Source organism: Alosa alosa, chromosome 7, assembly GCF_017589495.1.
Source record: "Alosa alosa isolate M-15738 ecotype Scorff River chromosome 7, AALO_Geno_1.1, whole genome shotgun sequence".
In the NCBI taxonomy this organism is placed as follows: domain Eukaryota; kingdom Metazoa; phylum Chordata; class Actinopteri; order Clupeiformes; family Clupeidae; genus Alosa; species Alosa alosa.
The window spans coordinates 8,881,279-8,905,888 of record NC_063195.1 but is presented as its reverse complement, the minus strand read 5'-3'; the positions used below and the strand labels follow the sequence as shown (position 1 = coordinate 8,905,888).

The following is a 24,610-nucleotide window of genomic DNA, read 5'->3' as shown; positions in this document are numbered from 1 at the left end:
TCTTCTGTACATCCTTGAAGGCTATTCCTATATTTGTAGGGACACTTTATCTCTACCACCCCTTTGCCACAGCAGGAACATCTTACAATCCCATCTGGCGATGATCCAAGGTGTGGCTCAGAAGGTTGTACTACTAAGCCACATGAGCTGATGCTGAAATCTGGATGGCTTTGGGACATAAATGCAGTGTAGGCTTGTCTTGCTGTTTCCTCCATGTTTTGACCCCAGAGCACAGATGGGACATTTAACTCTGTTTTGTTGTACTGCATTATATCATTTTAGGTATGTTTTGCTTATCTTGTCAGTTGTGGTTGCATGGTGAAGTTTGGTGCTTGTGATCCGACCAGCCCTATAGGTGTGCCACTCATTTGACTTTGACTGTTGCCGTGTCACAAATTCCAGTTTCTCACATTGCTGAGGTTGTAGTGTAGCTTTTAGTTTATGAAATGTATCTTCACATTTCACCTGCATGTCCTGTGGTGAGAGCTCCCTTAGTGTTGCATCCCATAAAGCTGTCAAGGGCTCAGGTAAGTCTGGATGTTCCTCTAAATCAGTGTCAGATGATGCTGTGCCCGTGTCACTGTTTTCAAGGCTTGTCAGCACTGCAGCACCTGGGTCCACATCCCGCAGTTCCCGAATGTCATCATCTGTCAACACTGACAATAGAGCAACAAAAGGACACAATCAGTGTGCTTCATAAGAATATTTCTAAAAACCAGACCAGTTAAGCTGTAGATAACAATCTAATTTCTAGAATCAGTAATCTGAAGACATTCAAACTAACATAATAGTGAAACTATTCAAACTGAGTGTGTTAATGAAAAATCAGCCATGTTGGTCTGTCAGCCTGTTCATTTTTGCATTATCAACACCTTTCTCAGGCTATTATTGTGTCAAAACACTGAAAAGAAATCCCGAGAATTAATTAAACGCACAATGGCAAAAGGAAACTTATCTAGGCTCTGTCAACTATTATACACTACATGCCTCTGGGTGTGATACTATTCTTCCTAGTAGATGTTGAAGCTGCTGAAAGTTGCCTGCCTAGCCTTTTTGGTTTCTGGAAGCAGATATCCCTCAATGGAGCCGGTGTGACTTCTTTCCTGCTGACATCTTTCCACATGCACACTCCAGAAGTAACCGCTTCTTTCTCTGTCCTTCCCATCCTACCATATAACTCAACTTTGAATAATATTGCAGCTGCATGGCTGCAGCATGACCCAAGCCTGAAATTTCACAAAAACATACAGTAGGCTAATAAACATACATTCTGATCCATAATGTTATGACCAGGGCTTGAAAGTAACACTCAAACAGATCTCAACTCTGGCTATGAGGTAGGTACACATCTAACTTACTAGATGGTAATAAACATCTAACTTACTAGACATATGACTACCGGTAAGTATCCTAAACGTAATCAGGTTATAACTGAATTATATTGGTTGCTGACATGTTGAACCCTGTTGTCTGTGTTCATGAAAATGTTAGTTTCAAACCCTGGTTATTTCATAGCAAAAATAAGATAGCTCTACCGCACACTGTTGACGTTTACTCGATTTAACGACTCGAGTAAACGTCAACAGTGTGCGGTAGAGCTATCTTATTTTTGCTATTTAAGTATGTTCCTGCAATCTACCTGCACCTAACCAGCTTCGCGTGGATCTTGGTATCACCTGGTTATTTCATCTTTGCATAACAACTAGATCAAAGAGGCTCGATGCTTTCCCAAAACCATAGCAACAGCAACTTATATGCTATGTTATGCTACCTGTTAGCAACTTTTTTGCATTAACCAACAACGTTGGATTAATTGCATTAACCAACAACGTTGCTGACTTAAGTTTGTTAATATAGGCTAGTTCATCTATGTTTTTTGGGAAACGCACCTCTGAACTGTTATCTAAAAGTCTACAACACCAAATAATAATACTACTTACCCTGCCATACAGGTGCAATTAGCTGTGAGGATGTAGGTTTCTCGTTTGTTGATTATAACCCAAGCATCTTACATCATTGTCTTGTGTCCTTGTCGTTGACTAGGGAGAACTTCTGCTCTTAAAACACAAAACTCTGAGTCTATGTCATGGTATTTGACATCCTGTACATGTCCACAGACAACGTATTCATAAGCATCCAGTGACTTATAGGCTCGTAATTTCTCTCTGGTGTACACACTTGGTTTCTCATTTAAATAGGTATATATATCCGGCCACTGTATATTTGGCCACTTTCTAACATCTTCAACCCATGTATTAATAGAAGATGGATCTGTAAGTCGGACACCATTTGTTAAAGTTAACTTGTTAAAGTAACATTCGCGATCTTTAGCTGATAATCCCCATTGCATAGCTTGACAAGCTGTGTATCTCCTCCATACTTCTGTTGCCAAAATGCGCGCGCAAACGTTCTACTTCATCATTGTGTACAAACAGAAAACGGGTCTATAGCACTCAAAAAATACTCCATAGAAATGCATGAGGCTAGTTTGTCACGCCAATATGGCCGTTGTCTACATATATATATATGTTTTTCTCAGTCTGACCTATTGGTACAACCTAAAACACGGCAATAATTAACCATTTTCCTTGACAATATTAGGGATTTACTTCAGTGCCTAATGCTTTCTAATGAGGCGAGTATCTCCAATATGGCGACGTGCAAACCCCTAATATGTCATGTGTAAGTAAAAACGGATTGGCTGCCCTGAAGTCACTGTTAACTTATTGAATTCAATGGCACCATGAGCTTCAAAATGCTCATTATTTATCTTTGCTCTAATAAATAATATTAGACAATGTATAACATTAACACAAGGTCATCTTCTGAAGAATGACAAAACCCTTCTGTGGTAGACAAGAAGTTGGGTGGCCAATCAGTGAAGGGGAAAAAACGACGTAATAGGGGGCGGTGACTTGAAAATACTTTAAATGCGTGAACTGCACTGCAGCAGTAAGCTTATTCAAAGAGTATTTTACAATGGCAAGAACCAAGCAGACTGCTCGCAAATCTACTGGTGGCAAAGCCCCGAGGAAGCAGCTCGCCACCAAGGCTGCCCGTAAAAGCGCCCCGGCTACCGGTGGCGTGAAGAAGCCTCACCGTTACAGGCCTGGGACCGTGGCTCTGAGAGAAATCCGTCGTTACCAGAAGTCTACCGAGCTACTAATCCGCAAGCTGCCCTTCCAGCGTCTGGTCAGAGAAATCGCCCAGGACTTCAAGACCGACCTGCGCTTCCAGAGCTCTGCCGTTATGGCTCTTCAGGAGGCCAGCGAGGCTTATCTGGTCGGTCTGTTCGAGGACACTAACCTGTGCGCCATCCACGCCAAGAGGGTCACCATCATGCCAAAGGACATCCAGTTGGCTCGTCGTATTCGTGGGGAGCGTGCTTAAATTTAGTCTGACGACTACACCAAAGGCTCTTTTAAGAGCCACACAATCTTATCTAAAAACAAGGACAACAATGAATTAAATGCCATCAAGTCTGAAACTGACATCCGTGTTAAACATAACAAGAAATCAATCTGTTGCAGCACTGTGCTAGGTGTAAAGAGGGGCACGCGATGAACATAAAATGATTTAAAATGTTTAAATGAAAGGAATGGGCTTTAATCGAACACTTTAGGAAATGGCCAGAATAATACGTATTTAAGGGACGCGAGTATTTTATGTAGCTAACGTGGCGTTTTCTCTTGTTTGAAATGATTATTGGACCACGTTTAACGTCAAGTATTCTTAACTTGGGTCTGGTTTCAGCTTCTAAGGCCGTAGTTAACGTCTCATCTAGTGTTATTCAGTGTGTAATTCAAGTGGACCGGTCGCAGTATTTACGTTAAAGTTGAAATGAAACAAGGAATGTACTTTTCTTAGAAACTTTGGGTGGCCCTTAAAAGAGCCTTTAGTTCGGGATTTAAGAGATTCGACTTTACTTGGAGCTGGTGTACTTGGTGACGGCCTTGGTTCCCTCGGATACGGCGTGCTTGGCCAGCTCACCGGGCAAAAGCAGACGCACTGCGGTCTGGATCTCCCTGGAGGTGATGGTGGACCTCTTGTTGTAGTGAGCCAAGCGGGAAGCCTCTCCTCCGATGCGCTCGAAGATGTCGTTTACGAACGAGTTCATAATGCCCATCGCTTTGGAGGAGATACCGGTGTCGGGGTGGACCTGCTTCAGGACCTTGTACACGTAGATGGCATAACTCTCCTTCCTGGTCTTTCTGCGCTTCTTTCCTCCCTTTCCTGTCGTCTTGGTAACGGCTTTCTTGGATCCCTTCTTGGGCGCTGCCTTCGCGGGTTCAGGCATAGTGATCTGTCTTAGTCTTGCTGAGACTTCGTTGACGGAACGTGACTTTGCAGCTGGCGTAGACACTATTTAAAATGTCAGTATGCAAATAGCACACGGCAAAACGCTCTTTTGGATTGGCTACTTTAAAAATGACGTAGTATGTTGGCCCTATCAGAAAACCAGAAAACCCTTTCATTAGAAAACAAAGATGTTTTTTTAGTGCTTCAGAATAGTATTTAATTGATGAACCTTATATAACCTTATATATGTGTATATTTGGACAATATATATAGCTTATACTGCATAAAATGTACGGTTTCGTTTACAGTTTTGTTACGGTTGTGATTGTAGTTACTGGGCTGGAGTGTGCCCTTATTATTATTATGTACTTATGAGGTGGGTGCTTACGTTAGTTTAGGAATCTGCAGTCTTATTTTTTTAAGGAAATTAACATTAAGTGACATATACAAGAACAAAAATAGGGCACAGGCGGAAGCTAATTATTCACTTTTAGATACGTGTTTCCGTGTATCTGCAGCACATGTCAAATGTTCGTACTTCATGAGGTTTTAGGGAAAAAAATACTTTTAGAGTAGTTGGGTGGCTCTGAAAAGAGCCGTTGGTTTTAAATTAGAGACAGAAGACAGGTTAACCGCCAAAACCGTACAGAGTACGGCCCTGGCGTTTCAGAGCGTAGACCACATCCATGGCGGTCACGGTCTTTCTCTTGGCGTGCTCGGTGTAGGTGACGGCATCACGGATCACGTTCTCCAGGAAAACCTTTAGCACACCACGAGTCTCCTCGTAGATGAGACCAGAAATACGCTTCACACCACCACGGCGAGCCAGGCGGCGGATAGCAGGCTTGGTGATCCCCTGGATGTTATCGCGGAGAACTTTGCGATGGCGCTTGGCGCCCCCTTTTCCGAGACCTTTGCCTCCTTTTCCTCTTCCAGACATGTTTGTAGATTACCGCTCTCACACACACACAAAGTAGTTTACGTGCCAAAAAGCTTATGCCTCGTGTTGAAATAGTCGGAAAAGAGGACCTAGTAGAAGACTGTGTGGCCCGACGAGAGAGCTGAACCTCCTCCTTGACGTCACTCAGTGAGTGCCGACATACAAGCGACAAGACATGTGATGTGGCCTAAAAGGACTTTGGCCTAACTAATCTAGTACACAAGTACCCCTGGATGCTAACTAACTAACTAAACAGCCTAAGAAAAATAATTAGGTAAATAGTGCAAGAATAGAAAATATGATGGGAGTCAACGAGACGTTTGTTATTCAGCACAAGCAAAGGAAGTCAGTGAGTTAACCTGGTCAGAGATTTTCTAATGAGACACAGCTCTCAAAAAATCCTCCATAGAAATGCATGAGGTTTAGTCAAAGTACATACCCTTGTTAGTGACACATTGCCGACTGAATAGGCCCTATCAAAGTCCTTTTAGGCTACTCCTTAAATGCCCATTGAAGAATTGCAAAATGTTAACTTGAAGCTTGGAGAAAGCATGTTGGATGTATCCATTCTTGTTTAAAATTCCTGCAGTAACTTAAACTGTCATAATCTTTGATAGATTGTATGCATAGACTACTATAATTCTACAGTTGTCTTGTCACTGTGAGCTCGACAGTAACTGTGTGAAAATTAATCGTATAGGACTCCCATGGATTTGGCTTTGTTGATTGTAGCCTATACCAGTACTTGATAGACACATACAAGTAGGCCTACACCCTGCATGACATTGGTCAGCATGTGTATGATTTTATTTTTGTGGTGAAAGACATATTTTCTGCATTGTGTAAAACAAACTGCACAGCATTGTACAAGATATATATATATATATATATATAGGAAGCATATGACATCATATGGAATAGGAAATAATAATTGACAGGGTGAGCAAAAATCATTTCTTTTTTATTATTATTGAAATGATCAGGTGTGTCCTTTAAACTGCTTTCTTCAAATAATCCTCCATTTTCTGTTCTTTAAATAAAGAACTTTCCAAGCAACCATAAACTTAATCAGTATATGACTCAGGGACAATCCAGCATTGGGTTTAATGATAATAGGCAAAAAACAATCTTTCATTAAGTACATTTCCTTCCCTAAAAGCGCTTCATAAAACAGTCTTTCATTAAGTAAATTTCCTCACTAAAAGCGCATCATAAAACAGGTGAAAGAACCATCCGGTAACCAAGGCCCGGCAGCTCGTGGCGTCCCCCGACAACTGGAGCAGAACAGTTCCCCATCGCCTCCAGAGAGTCAGGACGGACATCTGGGGAACACTAATGCATGGCCAGGCAAAGCCACTGCATTATATACACACACACACACACACATACATGCATACACACACACACACACATACATGCATACACACACACACACACACACAAGAACACAGGGACACACAGACACACACAAGCAGACAGACACAAACATTGAGTCAGAATCTGACAATGCTTAGTACGGAATGGAATGTCTTAAAAGTCCAGTATGTAGGAAATAATGGAAAATAAATAGTAACCATTTCAAAAATGATCACCTATTGTCAGAGAGTAAGGAAACACGATGAATTGAAGTAATGGCTTATTTGAGAACATTACTATAACCCGTAAAACCCATTAAAAAAAATGAGTTACGGGGCGGAATCTCTTGGAATTTTTTTCGTTTATGTTTTGAACGATTAATTCAAGAATAGCGTATTAATAATGGGCTGGAGTCCTCCTAATTGTGTTGCCAAATTAGCAAAGGCCAACTGTCAACTTGCTGTCAGTTGTAGTCATGAACGCCTACGAGAGGCAGGCAAATTTCCAAAATTAAAACAAGAAACAAATTAAGTGGACATCGGAGGAGCTTCCTGAGATGGCGTCGTCTTCGTCAAACGAAGAATATAAAGTCTGACGCATAAAGTCTGAGCTGGCCATATTTCTCCACAACAGGTAGCCTAGGCTAAACTTCATCTGCATTGCTAACTTCAGCTAAATATGTTACGTTGGTTAGAGAGGTTGTTTTCACTGTTTCCGTAATGTGTAGCTGGGTCATGGTTGGAGAAACGTTAAAGCAGCTGCAGGTCAACTTATTAGCTAAGTCTTCATTACATCTGGCAACCCAGAAGAGGCTCGCGTCTGGTAGTCTTGAGAATGTTTTGATTTTGGCCTGCAGAACGTTCGGTAACAATCCTACAAATCGCTCCTTTAAAATGTTGCCCTGAACCAGGGCGCTGGAACATCACTGTACCTGAAACATGTCCAGCTCAATTTTCCCTGAGCTCTTCTTATCGAGAGTCTTGAACATTTCTGGGGAAGTGAGAAGAAAAAAAACACTTATAGGCCGAGAGAAAAGAGTGTGTGTGTGTGTGTGTGTGTGTGTGTATGTGTGTGTGAAGTTGCTGCTGGAGCTCAACAATAAATAATGACCCCCCCCCCCAATAAATGCATTGAATGATAGAGGGAAAAGAGTGTGTGTGTGTGTGTGTGTGTGTGTGTGTGTGTGTGTGTGTGTATGAAGTTGATCTGGACCACACCCAGGTACAGTGTGTGTGTGTGTGTGTATGTGGTGAAGGCAGACTCACTGAAGAGCATCTCCAGACGTATGAGGCAGCCCATGAAGCAGTCGAAGTCGATGGCGAACTGAGCATTGGCATAGTGCTGCACGATCACCTGCAGCACCTCACTGTTCAGTTTGAACCCTGAGACACACAGGCACACAGCCAAGGCCCATTATTATGAGTGTGTGTGTGTGTGTGTGTGTGTGTGACAGAGAGAGAGAGTTTGTGTGTGTGTGTGTGTGTGTGTGTGGGTGGGTGCATAAGTGGTCAAATCTACCACAGGATTCACAATGTACTAACAGAAACATAACTAGTCCATGTGTTTGAAACCCTCATGAGAATATGAATGCTGATAAGAGAGATAAGAGATACCTATAACAGATGGGCCTACAATCCATGGGAACCCTATTTGGTTGTTAAGTCTGACGTCACAAAGCTTTTTCGTTCAAAAAATGTTTATTAGCGCAGCCAGCCTGTTTATACAGCCTGTGAACCTTGTAACTATCACTTTTGTTAGTGAGGGTTAAAAAAAAACCTTACTTAACTTTAACAGAGTAATTATTGTAGCTGTGCTGCCGGATGGTATAATCAATGTAACAACGTCCAGGCCTCCGTGAAAAATAGAATTTTGTTAGGTTGAGGGAGCAAGTGAGCAGCAGAATTGCAATTGTCTTATCGGCTGCTCTGAATAGCAGAAAAAAAAGGGTCAATTTTTTTTTTTTGTCAAAGTTTATTTTATGGGGAAAACTAGCAGCTCTGGGACCAGTTGGACCCAGAGAGGGAATTATCGGCACATTTATGCATCACAACTTCACTGAGATTGTTGTGGGAGTCTAGCGATAGGTCTTCTACTCACTTTACTCCTCCTCTACTCACTTTAACTCATTTACATTATGTGTGTGTGTGTGTCTGTGAGTGTGAGAGTGTGTGTTTGAGTGTGTGTGTGTGTATATGTGTGTGTGTGTGTGTGTGAGTGTGTGTATGTGTGCGTGCGTGCATGCGTGCGTGTGTGTGAGTGTGTGTGTGTGTGTGTGTATGCGGTCTGCAGCAGCACCTGCTTCAGTCAGAGCTCCTCTCAGCTCATGACTACTGATGGTGCCAGAGTTATCTTTGTCGTGGCTCTGGAAAATATCCTGCAGGAAGAGATCAAGACACATTTATTGCTCTCTCTCTCTCTCTCTCTCTCTCTCTCTCTCTCTCTCTCAGACACACACACACGACACAATCCTTACCAAGTACTTCTGAGTCTTTACCCAGAGAGCATGAAACTCTGCCAGGCCCAGTTTGGTGGTCCCATCTCTCTGAGTGCTGTTAAGGAGCTATGGTGATGGTGATGATGATGATGGTGATGATGATGATGATCATGACCGCCCAAAAAGGTCATTGTGATGTGTCTGAACCGATAACAGAGGATCTTCTGCCTGCTTTTGGTTCAACAACCATAACCCTAACTTCAATATGTCCCTATCTTTTGGTTCTGCAAACCAATAGGTTCCTGTTTTTTGGTTCCACAACCCTATAACCCTAACTCTAATATGTTCCTGTTTTTTAAATATTCCCCTGTCTTTTGCATTAAGGCATAAAGGTCCATGAGTGAGGTTGGCCATGTTTTGCTCTGCCACTAGCCAAATGTGTTTGTGTTGTACAGGCAGGCGTCTATGTGTTAGGGGTGATAGCTAAGTGGTTTTAAGAGACGTGACTATAGCCTGAAAAGTTGTGGGCTCAATTCCTGGCTTCCACCGTTTTTGCCTTTGAGGAGGACACTTCACCCCGAGTTGCTCTGGGGACAATGTAACAATGCCCTTGTAATATAATTGGCATTTGTAAGTCGCTAACACACAGTCAAGACCATCAGGACTAAGCTCTGGACTTGGGCTGACAGAGCCTTCTCAGCTGCTGCACCCATTAAACAGTCAATGACCTTACCATCCTTCTAACAGGCCCTCAAAACTCACCTCTTCAAACTTGCTTTTTCCTGTTAACTCATTGAATGCCAAGCTGTTTTCGGAAGCTTTGTCCTAGAGTGCCAGCAATCTAGACCATTGTTGATGATTTTTGTACAGCCACAGCATATTCTGTGTTATAGCTATGAACACATACAATGGTTCGTTTAAAAGGTGAGACTTTAAGCTCTCAGTGGGTGCAAACTGTGTATTTCTACTGCGCCTCTGTTCCTGAGAAATCCCAAGCTAAACAGTGGCTAGTTTTCATCAAAATAGCTGTTTTTTTTTTTCTAGAAATGGAGATATAATGTCTTTCATGAAATATGAAGTGTTGCCTGTAAACTTTCCGGGAAGTGATCAGCGAGACCTGGCGAGACTGCCACCTGGTGATAGACCCACGAAAATGGCCTGGTTTTGACCTGACGTGCATGAGTCACTGATTCGACCCAAAGCGGCAACCGAGTTATGATAAAATGTCCAGATAAAATGTCCAGATTGTGCGTTTTCATGAGTTTTGCGATCGTCATATATTCCATTCATCACAGAGTTCCCAAAATCACATATAAGGTGTGTTAGAGAGTCTAGTTTCGTAATTAAAAAAAAAGCTAAAAACGTAATATTACGTTTTTGGCACTCAGTGAGTTAATAGACTTTCCCTTTTCATTGCTCACCTCAAGCTTTGCCTCTGCTTTGTCCATGCACTTGTTTTTTTCTTTTGTCTATTATGTAACCGTGTCTGTTTGTTGTACTGTAAAGCGTCTTTGGATGTCTGGAAAAGTGCTATAAAAATAAATGTATTATTATTATTTAGTTTTTAATTATTATTATTATTATTATTATTATTATTATTATTATTATTATAAGTGAGGAAAGGATAATGTGTTCATTAATGAGTTAATTAGTTAATGTGTTAATTAATACGTTAATTAGTTAATAAAGTCCCATGACTTGAATAAAAGTTAGGCCTATTAACAATTAATTGATACACTTTTAGAATACTTGAGCACTGATGCTGTCAGCCTAGCCAAACTCGAAACAACTCCAAAACAACCACCAGTGGACAAAAAAGGTATTACATGTGTACTATTAAAACTCGCCATAGAGAATGAACAGGGGAAGTTAAGGAGGTTATAGTTTTGACGGTTAGACGGTGTCGTACTCCTGCGCGAGCCGGATGCTATATACCACGGACATCTTTTGGGGGACCACCCAAAATAAGGTGGCGGGCCGTATCCGGCCCATGGGCGGTAGTTTGGGGACCACTGTGTTAATTAATACGTTAATTAGTTAATGTGTTCATTCATAAGTGAGGAAAGGATACATCCAGCAGACTGATGATGTGGCGACAGGTCTCCAGAGCAAAACCATCAGTCTTCACATCAGTTCCTGAAGAGAGAGAGAGAGAGAGAGTTAACATGTCCAACTGAACTGAGATACATGCCAAAACAGGTATCTTCACTGTGCATTAAATGTCATCTTACGTTTAGAGATGACTTTGTTTAATATCTGCTGAAGTTCGAATGCAGAGATCTCCGAGTCCTATTGGAATAAAACAGAAAGGTCATGACCTCACCACCGTACTGTAATAATAAAATCGTCTTTGAGTGTGATGCAGAAATCTGATGGACGTACGTTCCCAGCGATCTTAAGGAACAGCTGTTTGAAGTGTGGGTCCACATCCGCAATCTCAGGCTGGGAAAAAAAAGTACATTTTGTCAAGGAGACTTGAACATTTCATCATTCCATGTGTACTTGATGTACTTGGGTGGTTGAGTGGAGGGTTCGGGGGGAGTACCTCTTCAACCTCAACATCGATGTCTTCTTCCATTGGACTGAAAAACATAAAGGTACATATCAATATAATAAATATTACAAACCTATGTTGTATAGAATCTCTCTTGTACTGTATGTTGTACCGTACGTTTTTATCTTAAGAATTGCAAAATTTGCAATTATTCTCGAGATGCACAGGTAAGGAAAGTAAAACAAATACATGAATATGTTTATACATAATTATGTTTTAATTATTAATTATTATTAATTATGGTTGCCAAGCAATTCAAAATATTCATCTAATTATGATTTTTTTATACACACTACCCCTTCACCTTTGACCCTTTTGACCTCTGCACCCACCTGGTGGCGGCGTGCTTCTCGGAGAAGACGCGCAGCACAAAGCTGCCCTTCTTGTGTGGGTCAAAGGTCGACGGGATGATCACGTAGTCGCCGGGCGGGAGCTTGAAGCGGTCGCACATCTCCCGCAGGTTGGAGAAGGTGTGGCTCATGGCCACAGCTCGTTGCCGTAGCAACACGTCCGGGCCCAGGTGGATGTTGGAACGACCCTTATACTGACAGAGGGGAAGGGAAAAGCACTGTCCAGTTGAAATGATCTGACTGTGCCATGCTAATGTTGTGTGTTGTTGTTGTTTTTGTTTTTGTTTGTGTGCATGTATCTGGTAGTCTCATTTTACCATGTATGGTACATGTCCTAATTGTAAATTCTATACTCACTGTCACTTTGCCATCATGGGGGTTTGATTTTAAAGGGGAAAATAATGTAAACTATATTTTAGCCAAAGGCTGCAATGTGAAAAGGGTCGAGGGATTGCTTCTGAATGCTCTATATGTGGATGTATGCACATGAATGTTGAGTGTGTGAAGTAAGAGGTCTACAAAGAGGCAGCACCAGTTAGTGAGTGGGCAAAAATAACACAGCTGATCTCACCTCATCAGGAACCTGCAAATCAAAACAAGCAACAACAAAGAATAATTAGAAGACACAACAACATACACCAAATTGATGCAGCATATTAAATTCACTCACACACACACACACACACATACACACACACACACACACACACACACACACACACACACACACACACGACCAGTCGAGAAGAAGTTCAATGCATTACAGTAAATTCACTGTAGATTTCCGACACCCATGCACACATGTGCACACACCTGGTAAATGGCGAAGCCGATGGTGTTGAGGTCGCGTCCGAACATCTTCTCGCGGCGCGTGTCCTTCTGCATGAGGCCCACCAGGAAGGTGCAGCCGTCTTCCCCATCGTGGGGGTCGTCGTCCTCCTCCTCCAGACGGATGGAGAACTGGGGGTTGGAGCAGAACGTGGCTGAAGGGCAGAGAGGGGTGGGGGGGTAGAGAGGGTGTTTAAAAGAGCTATATTTCCATTCAAACACATAGAGATACAAGCTAAGTTGACTCACTCACACACACACTCTCACATGTATTAATTTAGCAGATGCTTTATATCAATTATATTACAAGGCCATCGTTACATTGTCACCAGAACAACTCGGGTGTTCATGGGCACAACCAGGTGACACCTAGTCCGGAAGAGCAGACCCAGTCCGAAAGACTCGGGGTCTGGCCCAACTCGAGGGGCGACACCGAGCATGTATTTGAAAATATCACTGAACGTAATAACACTACGACCAATGTATACTGACCGATTCCGGACATTGACACAACTGGATAACATTACGACAAATGTTTCTGGATTTCGACGTTGCATCGCTGTTGTCATCTGTTTAACTTGCCTCTGGCCATGAAACCGAGTTGCACCAATCACATCAGTGCCTCTGGCCCGACTATATCATAATACACCAGCTCGGTTTCATGGTCATAGGTAATGAGCATCAAACACATGCACATACACACACACACACCAGAGTCACTCGCTGAGCAAACCCAAATTTAGCTCTCGCAAGAACTCTGGATTTCCAGGGTAGATGAAACCGGGAAATGAACCCACCACTTGTCTGGCTTCTGCAGACCCCCCCCCACACACACACACACACACACCACGACACATACACACACACACACACACACACACACACACACACACACACACACACACACACACACACACACACACACACACACACACACACACACACACACACACACACACACACACACCACGCACACACACACACACACACACACACACACACACACACACACACACACACACACACACACACACACACACACACACACACACACACACACACACACACACACACACACACACACCACACACACACACACACACACACACACACACACACACACACACACACACGCGCACACACACACACGCACACACACACACACACACCACGCACACACACACACACACACACACACACACACACACACACACACCTGCATTGTTCCTGCATCCTCCGGCGGTGGAGCCCACTCGCCATGTGCCGTCGTACTGGTAGTGGTTCCAGCGCCGCACTTCGTCACTGGTCAGAGCGTCGGGTGTCAGGTTACAGATCTCCAGACGAGTGAACTGACGGATGAAGTCAGTGTAGGCCATCCTGTGGGAGAGAGAGAGACAGAAGAGAGAGATAAAGAGAAATGGTGATAAAGAGGGAGAGAGAGAATGGGGGGAAAGATAAAAAGACATGGTGAGAAAGATAGAGAGAAAAAGAGACAGAGATCGTGAGAACTTTGGCTTAGATATCAGGAGAACGGATACACAACATCCACACAGAATTTTACTCCTCTCTCTCTCTCCATCTCTCTCTATCTCTCTCCCTCCATCTCTCTCTCTCCATCTCTATCTCCATCTCTCTCTCTCTTTCTCTCTCTCTCTCCCTCCATCTCTCTCTCTCCATCTCTCTCTATCTCTCTCTCTCCCTCCATCTCTCTCTCTCTCTGGTCCTTACCAGAACTCCCCGTCTTCAGCGCAGTGGTCCAGCTTGCTCTTCTCCTCCGGTCTCACACTGTCCCATTCACTTGAGCTGTGGACAAACAGAAGGGTTACAGCGTTACAAAAAACAACATATATCCTTGAAAGACTACACATGTCATGGGGCCAAAAATATAAACCTGTCATCATAGTGGACTTCCAGCCACCAATAACCATGACAGCTAACCAACCATCCTACCAGTGAACAACTGAGCTCACAACCAGCACTAACCAGTGAACAGCTAACAATCTGCACTAACCAGCGAACAGCTAGCCATCCACAGTAACCGGTAAACAGCTAGCCCTATACCAGTTCCCACCAATTTTCACTGACACAATTTCAAATCCTCTCCATGACTTGGAGAGAAGGAAAGACGCCGGTGCAGCTCAGATGTCTTCTTAATTTTATTCTTTAGTAAAAGGTGCAGAACATTATTTGACTAACGTTTCGATGTAGTCACATATTAATCAGAGTCCTCTCCATGACTTCTCAATGACATTTAATTAAATTTCCATAACTTTTCACAGCCCATGTGTACCAAATTGCTTAATGTAAACCACAGGTTGGGTTTTGAAAAGTTACAAGATTGGATAAAATGTGTTTTCTCTCCCACCATTATATAAAGAGCTAAAGTTCTGTGAGTTGATGTATGCTGACAAAATGTGATATCATGACTTTTCCGAAACTTTCAACGAATTCATTGAATTCCATGACTTTTCCAGGTTTTACATGACCGTGGGAGCTAACCATAAACATCTGCACTAGCAGTGAATGAACCATAACCGTACTGAGTAATCAGTGAACTGTTAAATTATGACCATCTGCAATAGCAGTGAGCAGCTAACCATAAACATCCATACTAACCAGTGAAAAGCTAATCGTCTGCAGTAAACACTGAACAGCTAAACATCATCAGGACAGTGAACAGCTAGTTGTAACCACCCACAGTGAACAGTGAGCAGGTAGTTAACAGTGAACAGCTAAACATCCCCAGTAACCATTATCAGAGAATGTCATTAATGAACAGCCATCCTCGGTTAGCAGTTATGGTTTAATATATGCTACTGTCTACTGTAAAACCAGAGGTAGGAAAGTCCATCCTCAGAAAGTAAAATCATGTATCGGTTCTATGTTCACTTAACGCAGACCGTGGTAAAGTTGGTTTTATATTGGACGTTGGATATTCGACATATTCGAAAAATCTATTTAGCACTGACTACGAGGGTCGAGTTTGTGTCAAACCAACTTTAATGTGTTTAAACAAGGCCTGCCTATATTACACAAAGCTTATTTTGTCCAAAAACCCATGTTTTGATTTTATGAATTTTTTATGCTGATAAAAGATTTCAATCTATTATGCGGCTTCACCTTTTGACTTACCCATACTAAAACACATCTCCTGAACTCACCTTACTGCCCTTTCTAATACATAAAGCTTCTTTTTCCCTAAAACCCACTCTTTGATTTTATACAATTTTGAATGTTAAATGTTTCAAATCTATTATGGCTTGCCTTTTGACCTACCCATGTCAAAACACATCTGGTGAACTCGATTACTGTCTATATAGTACACAAAGCTTCTTTTCCCAAAACCCATTCTTTGATTTTATAAATATTTTTAATGTAAAAAATGCTATAAATGCTTTTAAATCTATTAAGCTTGACCTTTTGACCTACCCATGTAAAAACACATCTGTTGCACTCAGCTAACTGCCCTTCATAGTGCACAACGCTTCTTTTTTCCAGAAACTCACTCTTTGATTTTATATACATTTTTTACTTTATAAAAATGCTATAAATCTATTATGCGAATTGCCCTTTTGACCTACCCATGTTAAAACACATCTATTGCACTCAGGTAACTGCCTTACACAGTACACAAAGCTTATTTTTCCCAAAAACTCCCTCTTTGATTTTGTATAATTTTTTTTCCTGTAATTTTTTTTATACATCTATTATGTGCCATCCCCTTTTGACCCACCCATCTCAAAACACATCTGCTGCACTCATCTAACTGCCCTATATAGTACACAAAGCTTCTTTTTTCCGAAAACTCCCTCTTTGATTTTATATACATTTTTTTACAGTAAAAAATGTAACTTTGTGTATTATGAAGGGCAGTTAGCTGAGTGCAACAGATGTGTTTTAACATGGGTAGGTTGAAAGTGGAAGCCGCATAATAGATTTATAGCATTTTTGAATAGTAAAATATTAATATAAAATCAAAGAGTGCGTTTTTGAACAAAAGAAGCTTTGTGTACTATGTAGGGCAGTTAGCTGAGTGCAACAGATGTGTTTTGACATGGGTAGGTCAAAAGGTCAAGCCGCATAATAGATTTATAGCATTTTTGAATAGTAAAAAAATAATATAAAATCAAAGAGTATGTTTTTGGACAAAATAAGCTTTGTGTATTATGTAGGGCAGTTAGCTGAGTGCAGCAGATGTGTTTTGAAATGGGTAGGTCAAAAGGTCAAGCCGCATAATAAATTTATAACATTTTTGAATAGTAAAAAAATAATATGAAATCAAAGAGTATGTTTTTGGACAAAATAAGCTTTGTGTATTATGTAGGGCAGTTGAGTGAATCAGATGGGTTTTGACATGGGTAGGTCAAAAGGTCAATTCGCATAATAGATTTATAGCATTTTTATAAAGTAAAAAATGAATATAAAATCAAAGAGTGAGTTTCTGGAAAAAAGAAGTGTTGTGCACTATGAAGGGCAGTTAGCTGAGTGCAACAGATGTGTTTTGACATGGGTAGGTCAAAAGGTCAAGCCGCATAATAGATTTAAAGCATTTATAGTATTTTTTTTACATTAAAAAATATTTATAAAATCAAAGATTGGGTTTTTGGGAAAAAGAAGCTTTGTGCACTATATAGAGCAGTAATCCGAGTTCACCAGATGTGTTTTGACATGGGTAGGTCAAAAGGGCAAACCGCATAATAGATTTGAAACATTTAACATTAAAATCAAAGAGTAGGTTTTAGGGAAAAAGAAGCTTTGTGTACTAGAAAGGGCAGTAAGGCGAAGTTCAGGAGATGTTTTTTTAGTATGGGTAAGTCAAAAAAAGGTGAAGCCAAGATAATAGATTGAAATCTTTTTATCAGCATAAAAATTCATAAAATCAAAACATGGGTTTTTGGACAAAAGAAGCTTTGTGTAATATAGGCAGGCCTTGTTTAAACACATAAAGTTGGTTTGACACAATCTCGACCCTCGTAGTCAGTGCTAAATAGATTTTTCGAATGTGTCGAATATCCAACGTCCAATATAAAACCAACTTTACCACGCTTTAACGCAGGTGATTCTCACCAGTTAGCTGACTTACCTGGCTGAAGGGTTGTGCTATAATTAATCAGCTGGTTTAAGTGAATGGTTGGCACAGATAATGTAGCAGGTCTTTTACTTTCTGAAGCTGGACTTTCTTCTCTGTGTAAAACTAGTGAACAGCTCACTTGTCACTCCAGGCCCCACTCCACTCCACCTGCCCCCAGGGGTTCCTGATCCGCACCAGCTCAACGGGCCTCCCGTACATGTGCACCTTTAGGACAAACAGAACAAAAACTCACTGAGAAACGAATTATGGTTTTACATAGCCATTTCTCTCATTGGTAGCCTTTATAGCATGGTCATTTTAGCATATTCAAGAAGTAAAAAGTGGATATTAATGTTTATATATTGTTATGTTATGATATTTTTTGTTATGTTGTTATGTTATGTTATGTTATGTTATTTTTTGTTATGTTATGTCATTTTGTGTTACGTTATGTTATGTTATGTTATGTTATGTTATGTTATGTTATGTTATGTTATGTTATGTTATGTTATGTTATGTTATGTTATGTTATGTTATTTCTATATACCTTATATTATGTGTTTCTAACATATTTAAAAAATATATTTCTATCTGGGCTATAGACTGCCCCATAACCAAAACAGAAGGGTTTCTGCCCACAGGTTAGTGTGACATATTTCTATAATGTATACTAGTATTTCTATAACATTTTTCTAAAATTGTTCTATAATATATATTTCCATATACTGACTAGGCCTTTACCTCTATGCTGCTGTATTCTAACCCAGCCAGTACCGTCAAACCCACTGATGGCAAAAAAATGAATGTACTAATTATTTGGCTTCATTGAATTCAACATGGAATTTTAGAACCTTACATTGTTGCGGAACACAATTTTTTGTTAGAATGTTCAAAACGCCCCTGCTGTTCTATGACCAGACAGTATGGTCTCTGACCACAGGCCCAGTGCTATACCTCCTCAGCAGCAGTGACCGAGTAGGCGTGACCCTTCACCAGGTTCATCGCGGTCTTTGCCTCCGTGTCATACACATTGGAGATCTGTAATATAAAAAAGACACACAGGGTCACACACACACACACACACACACACAAAGACATGCACACACACACACACACACACACACACATACACACACACACACACACACACACACACACACAAACACATGCACATACACACACGCACACACACACCAAAAGACTTTGTCATGAGTTTGTCGTGTGTCTGTCTGTGTGATGAGTATCTCTGTCTGTGTGTCTGTCTTGTGTCTGTCTAAGCATTCATGTCTGTGGGTCGTATTTACCTAGCCTGTCTGTTTCACTGTCTGTTTGTGTGTCATGTCTGTCAACCTGTCTGTCTGTGTGAGTCGTGTCTGTCTTCGTTGACTGTCTGTCTGTCTGTGTGTGTCGTGTCTGTCTCCCTTGTGTGTCTGTGTGCAGTATGCGTCTGTCTGTCCGTCGTCTCTCACATCTATGGAGCATCCGAGCAGGGAGCCGAGTCCGAGGGCCCTCTTCATGAGCTTGTAGAGGTGTGGTGGAGCCCTGGCCAGGTCGTACGCCTCGGCGATGCCCCCGGTGAAGTCCTCGAAACCCTCGATAGTGCTGCCGCCTGTGAGGGACTCATAGCAGCCGTTCACCCTGCGGATGCACACACACACACACAGATGTACACACGCTGTTACGGACTGAACCTCAATCTGCAACATAAATTTGCAACAGCCAAAGGGCTCGAGTCTAGGGGTTTTTAATACAAAAATAGAGTTTACAATAATTCAGAATAAATAATTGTCAGTTTAAGGCCCGAGTTAATGGCGTCCGTGAGAAGCAGGGACCATGCAGCTCAGTCGGCTAGAGCAGGAACAAAGGCGTGGGTTGGACCATCTAGCTCAGGCATGCGCGCAAGCATCCTCTTCACCTGTGCACAGGTATGTTTTATTAACCTGACCCTAGCCAGATGAATTTCGTTCCGCTTAGCTCCGCCTAGCTTCACTCACATCCATCTGGGACCTCTTCCATTGAGAGTGATTTCTGCAACCGATTTTATGGTACAGCCAATCAGGACGCAGGGCGGGAGTTTTATAGATGTGACATAGCGTAGAAGCGACTGTGAGACTGTTATTAGCGTCATGGGTTGGCTTCGATGTGAGTGGTTGAAGTAGCACGTCAATAGATGACGGACAAGTGGCTTATTCAATCATATGCAAGCATTTTTTGATTAGGCCCAGCCTTCTGAAGCAACACTTCAATGGATCGGTTCCAGATGGATGAGTGGAGCTAGGCGGAACAAAATTAATCTGGCTAGGGTTAGGTTAATGTTTTATATGCCCACAGCCAGATCTCAGGACATGGGTAGGCCTAGAGATAATAGCAGGGGCACGCTCTGAACGGAGTCTGTGGCCATAGCTACCAACAGGGGGAGGCAAGCCGGAGTTACTATTGGGTGACCACCAAGTACAGGGGATGCGTAACACACGCACACTCACACACACACACAAACACACACACATGTACACACACACACTCACACACACACACACACACACACACATGTACACACACACACACACACTCACATGCACATACAAACACACACACACACATGTACACACACACACACACACACACACACACACACACATACACACACACACACACACACACACGCACAAAAACACACACATACAGACAAAGACAGGCAAACACGCACACATTAAGTACTCATCCCCGATCTCAGGTGGTGTGGTTACAGGTTTATTCCCTAAACCACTTTTCAGCATGTTAATGTATGTGCCATGATGAATGAAATTAGATTTTAGAACATGATGTCCTGAGTGTTCTTCCTTGGCGTCAGCCGTTTACTTTAGAACAGAACATGCACAGAGTGATTGTGATGTCATAAAGATCCTTACTTGGCATAGGCCTTCTCCAGTAGGGCGCTCCAGAACTCTGAGCCCTCTGCTGAGTGCACAAACATCAGCTCTCCATCTCTCACAGGCAACCGGTCGTCAATGACAACATCCACCCACTCACCATACTGCCAGAACTGTTCGGAAAAAAAAATATCATCTACAAATTACCGGCACATTGTGAAAGCCTTCACACAATGTAGTTCAGCACATACTGTATATTGCTCCCACTGGCGGCCTCTATGTGTTTCCAGTCCTAAAACCCAATTGAACATTTGATTACAAGTCCCTCAATGCTACAGCTCCAGTGGCGCAATTGGTTAGCGCGCGATACTCATAAGGCAGTACAGGCTGAGCAATGCCGAGGTTGTGGGTTCGAGCCTCACCTGGTGCACGTATCCTTTAAGTACAAAACACTGTACTTAAGTACATAGCACTGTCACTCCTGAGTCCCATGGTTCCAGGCTAGTGATCACACAGCGATTGACTCACTCTGGATGTGGTCATCCTGACTCATGTGACTCAACAGGACTAAAGACCGGACAACTCTGCTGACATAATGAGCTTCTTTTTTTTTTCATTTGGCTAGAGGACATGGCATTATGTGTTGAGCAATGCTGACATAGTGAGCTCAAACCCTCAGTTAAAACACATATTATTGGATTACAGTAATACTGCAGTTGGCTTGGGGCCTGTAGTCAGATGAAGATGTAGAATTCCAACTGCCAAGACTTGGTAATGAAACTTCTGTACCAACTAGTTTTTAATTTCATCACTTTATGTATTGTTGGATTAATTACAAATCCATGCCCATTCTATAGTCTATACGGTAAAACAAGAAAGCCCCTTAGTGTGGGCTTCAGTGGCGCGATCGGTTAGCGCGCGGTACTTATACGGCTGTACAGGAGAGAAGAAGGGTTCACTGGCTTGTTCTTCTTCTTCTTCAGTTAGTTTTTTTTGGCAGTTTGCAAACGTAGTGCATTACCACCACCATCTGCTGGACTGAGGTGTAATGGCAAGTGTACCCTTTAGCCTCGTTCTGGCCACCGGGTGAATAAGGGGAATATAGTTTGAGATATTGGGGGAATTGTGACTATACACACACACACACACATGTACACACACACACACACACACACACACACACACACACATGTACACACACACACACATGTACACACACACACACACATGTACACACACACACACACATGTACACACACACACACATGTACACACACACACACATGTACACACACACACACACACACACACACATGTACACACACACACACACACACATGTACACACACACACACATGTACACACACACACACACACACATGTACACACACACACACATGTACACACACACACACATGTACACACACACACACATGTACACACACACACACACACACACATGCACACACACACACACACTTACTCATGGCTGACTGGGTGGGTGGAGTGGGGTGGACACACACATACAAAATCACACACACACACACATGTACACACACACACACACTTACTCATGGCTGAATATAGTTTGAGATATTGGCTGGCTAGTACTCAGACTAAAAACAAAACCAAATGTGAGGACTTGGTAACAGAATATCTATACCCACTAGCCTTCACTTCATCTGCACAACATTTATAGATATAAAACTCTGTGGGATGGAGCTATTGACCGGCAACACAAAGCAACTGACCTGGAAGTGAAAGATGCCGGCGTAGTCGTCCTGGAAACTCTGCTCCTGAGGGACCACTCGTGCCAGGATGTCATTATCCAGCGTGAGGGAGGCGATCGCCGCCAGCAACCAGCAGTCACCTAGCAACATCAAAGAGCATTGATAAGCTTGACTCCAAATATTTCTGATAAGACAGACAACATGGGAAATTCCTTATAGGGCCCCAACACAAGAAGGGTTTTTTTAACCATCTGGGTCCAAACCCTCTTCTCCAGACAGCTCAGTCCAATTCTCCTCATGATGTTTGCTTTAGATTATTGGCTGACCAGTCTTTACCAGTTGCCCAGCAACGAAATATAGATAATGAACAGTACCACTTCAGCCGTTCCTACTGGTCAGGGATTGAACCGGCAACCCTCCGGTTACAAGTCCGAAGCCCTAACCAGTAGGCCACGGCTGCCCACGGCTGTTTGCTTTGGATTATTGACTGACCAGTGTTTACCAGTTGCCCAGCAACGAAATATAATACAGTGAACTGTACCAATGCAATGTGTTGCATTTTGCAAATAGATGCTAGTTGCAGTGATTTTGTAAACCTATTCTAAGAGCACCACTGCAAATACAGTCTAGCACAGAGTCCTGAGTTTATGTTATTCTGTAAATATGAAATGCAGACCATACATATCAGAATCACAATATGATATGTCACTACCTTTAAATCAAACAACCTGTTTCACTGTGCACCATTCACATCAAAGTGGTCAACCGTGCATGTGTGTGTGTGTGTGTGTGTGTGTGTGTGTGTGTGTGTTGTGTTTTCTTGATATATTATCATGAGTCAAGAGGGGCGAACAGGCTCCACTCAGGATCAGGTTATAACAGTGAGATATCTGATACTGAAATGAACACACACACACACACACACACACACACATACACACACACACACACACACTTACTCATGGCTGACTGGGTGGGTGGAGTGGGGTGGACACACACATACAAAATCACACACACACACACACATACACACACACACACACACACACACGTTAATGATTGAGTGTGTGGTTGCCACACTCATTAACGAGCTACTCTATGTTTACCGACAGGGAGCACGAGCCAAACACTTAGGGTGTGAGTCATGTGTGTGTGTGTGTGTGTGTATATATGTGTGTGTGTGTGTGTGTGTGTGTATGTATATGTGTGTCTGTGTGTGTGTGTGTGTGTGTGTGTGTGTATGTGTGTGTGTGTATGTGTGTGTGTGTGTATGTGTGTGTTTGTGTGTGTGTCTTTCAAACCGAAATGTAGAGAGGGAAAGTCATGTCAGTGTGAGAAAGAGTGTGTTTTTGTGCATCTGCACCCATGTGAGCTCATGTCTGTGAGTATGTATGTATGCTCGTGAATCTATGCGAGCGAGATATGGCATTAATATCTCAGTGGACTTACTGGGTGCGCTGCACTGTAGGTATGGGTGTTGAAAGTTTGCAAACAGTGACTCTCCTGTTAAGCTGGACACACCAAAAGTCTGTCTCCAACATAGTGACTGGACCAACGGTTTATTTATGGTCATTGTTTAGAAGCCACTGACTCTGATCTGACTCAAATTCTAAATGGGCAGACACCTGTTTCCACTGTGAACGTTTTCAATTCATCTCTGCAATGTGTGCAGGCCCAAAGAGGTCTTATTGCTTGGAAACCGCCATAGGAAGTTGCTGTTCGGGTAGGAATTGAAATTCGGAAGAAATACAGGAATTCGGAGATCTCTTTCTACAGATTGCTGTATGTGCATTCCCTCTATATTGTGTAGGAGTTATGTTTATACTTTGTTGCAAAAGACGCATATTTTGTTTATTATTGCACTTCTGTTGGGGGGGGGGGGGGGACCCAGAGAGCAAACTCCTTAGTGCTGTTTTAAAACAAATATTTCAAGCTGTTAAAGAAGTTAAAGATCTAAGATACTGATTCAGGAACAGCTTCATGGATGAACAACAAGGTCTGCTTATTTGCAGCACAGTCAACATGAGTCCTAGCCTGGGTTTTGCATGCTGCCTTGCGCACGATTGTATTCACGCTGCTAGGCAGCCTGGATTCCATGGATTTCGTTTTCACCTCAACGAAACCAATCACAGCACGGAGGGGGGACAGCAAGACGATGACGACACACTGAAGCGGTTA

General features: G+C 42.3%; 4 protein-coding genes and 1 non-coding gene across 10 annotated transcripts in view; 2 read left to right on the top strand and 3 right to left on the bottom strand.

The window, feature by feature from the left end:
• Positions 1–283: 283 nt before the first annotated feature.
• Positions 284–4,350, bottom strand: LOC125297595 (histone H2B 1/2-like). Of its 6 annotated transcripts, none has more exons than XR_007194073.1 (3): positions 3,927–4,350; positions 1,941–2,057; positions 284–1,226 (listed from the first exon to the last, which is right to left on the bottom strand). XR_007194073.1 is itself a non-coding variant. In XM_048248046.1 (2 exons), the coding sequence occupies exons 1-2, from the start codon at positions 4,295–4,297 to the stop codon at positions 644–646; spliced, it is 384 nt and encodes a 127-aa protein (XP_048104003.1). In that variant the 5' UTR covers positions 4,298–4,350; the 3' UTR covers positions 284–643. The 6 variants fall into 6 exon arrangements, 3 of the variants coding, with proteins under 3 accessions (XP_048104003.1, XP_048104002.1, XP_048104004.1); XR_007194074.1 differs by having other exon boundaries at positions 284–656; XR_007194075.1 differs by having other exon boundaries at positions 1,941–2,052.
• LOC125297597 (histone H3) lies at positions 2,608–3,436 on the top strand. Its single transcript, XM_048248050.1, has one exon. It carries the CDS (start codon positions 2,980–2,982, stop codon positions 3,388–3,390), a length of 411 nt encoding a protein of 136 aa, XP_048104007.1. The 5' UTR covers positions 2,608–2,979; the 3' UTR covers positions 3,391–3,436.
• A 577-nt stretch (positions 4,351–4,927) lies between the features above and the next one.
• LOC125297624 (histone H4) lies at positions 4,928–5,290 on the bottom strand. Its single transcript, XM_048248081.1, has one exon. The coding sequence runs from the start codon at positions 5,237–5,239 to the stop codon at positions 4,928–4,930; it is 312 nt and encodes a 103-aa protein (XP_048104038.1). The 5' UTR covers positions 5,240–5,290.
• An 891-nt stretch (positions 5,291–6,181) lies between these two features.
• Positions 6,182–24,610, bottom strand: part of capn8 (calpain 8) — a 22,934-nt gene continuing 4,505 nt past the window's right edge. The window contains exons 3-21 of the mRNA XM_048247949.1: positions 22,454–22,572; positions 20,742–20,875; positions 19,302–19,470; positions 18,787–18,870; positions 17,972–18,057; positions 14,490–14,564; positions 13,978–14,138; positions 12,747–12,916; positions 12,505–12,516; positions 11,916–12,127; positions 11,575–11,611; positions 11,412–11,471; positions 11,261–11,318; positions 11,101–11,165; positions 9,069–9,137; positions 8,891–8,969; positions 7,861–7,977; positions 7,527–7,585; positions 6,182–6,595 (exon numbers count right to left, since the gene is read on the bottom strand). Of these exons, the coding sequence (XP_048103906.1) occupies positions 6,572–6,595; positions 7,527–7,585; positions 7,861–7,977; positions 8,891–8,969; positions 9,069–9,137; positions 11,101–11,165; positions 11,261–11,318; positions 11,412–11,471; positions 11,575–11,611; positions 11,916–12,127; positions 12,505–12,516; positions 12,747–12,916; positions 13,978–14,138; positions 14,490–14,564; positions 17,972–18,057; positions 18,787–18,870; positions 19,302–19,470; positions 20,742–20,875; positions 22,454–22,572 (1,790 nt within the window). The 3' untranslated portion in view covers positions 6,182–6,571. The remainder of the gene's footprint in view (positions 6,596–7,526; positions 7,586–7,860; positions 7,978–8,890; positions 8,970–9,068; positions 9,138–11,100; positions 11,166–11,260; positions 11,319–11,411; positions 11,472–11,574; positions 11,612–11,915; positions 12,128–12,504; positions 12,517–12,746; positions 12,917–13,977; positions 14,139–14,489; positions 14,565–17,971; positions 18,058–18,786; positions 18,871–19,301; positions 19,471–20,741; positions 20,876–22,453; positions 22,573–24,610) is intronic.
• Positions 21,040–21,132, top strand: trnam-cau. Its single transcript is given in 2 exon segments — positions 21,040–21,077; positions 21,097–21,132. It is a non-coding gene; the product is annotated as a tRNA-Met (tRNA).

What these genes read in the sequence shown, in the direction of transcription:
- LOC125297597 (XM_048248050.1), top strand. Translation starts at nt 2,980, where the DNA reads ATGGCAAGAACCAAGCAGACTGCTCGCAAATCTACTGGTGGCAAAGCC.
- LOC125297595 (XM_048248045.1), bottom strand. Translation starts at nt 4,297, where the DNA reads ATGCCTGAACCCGCGAAGGCAGCGCCCAAGAAGGGATCCAAGAAAGCC. An exon ending in ACCAAGTACACCAGCTCCAA is followed by an intron (nt 2,058 to 3,926) that starts GTAAAGTCGAAT and finishes TTGTGTTTTAAG; the next exon opens with AGCAGAAGTTCTCCCTAGTC.
- LOC125297624 (XM_048248081.1), bottom strand. Translation starts at nt 5,239, where the DNA reads ATGTCTGGAAGAGGAAAAGGAGGCAAAGGTCTCGGAAAAGGGGGCGCC.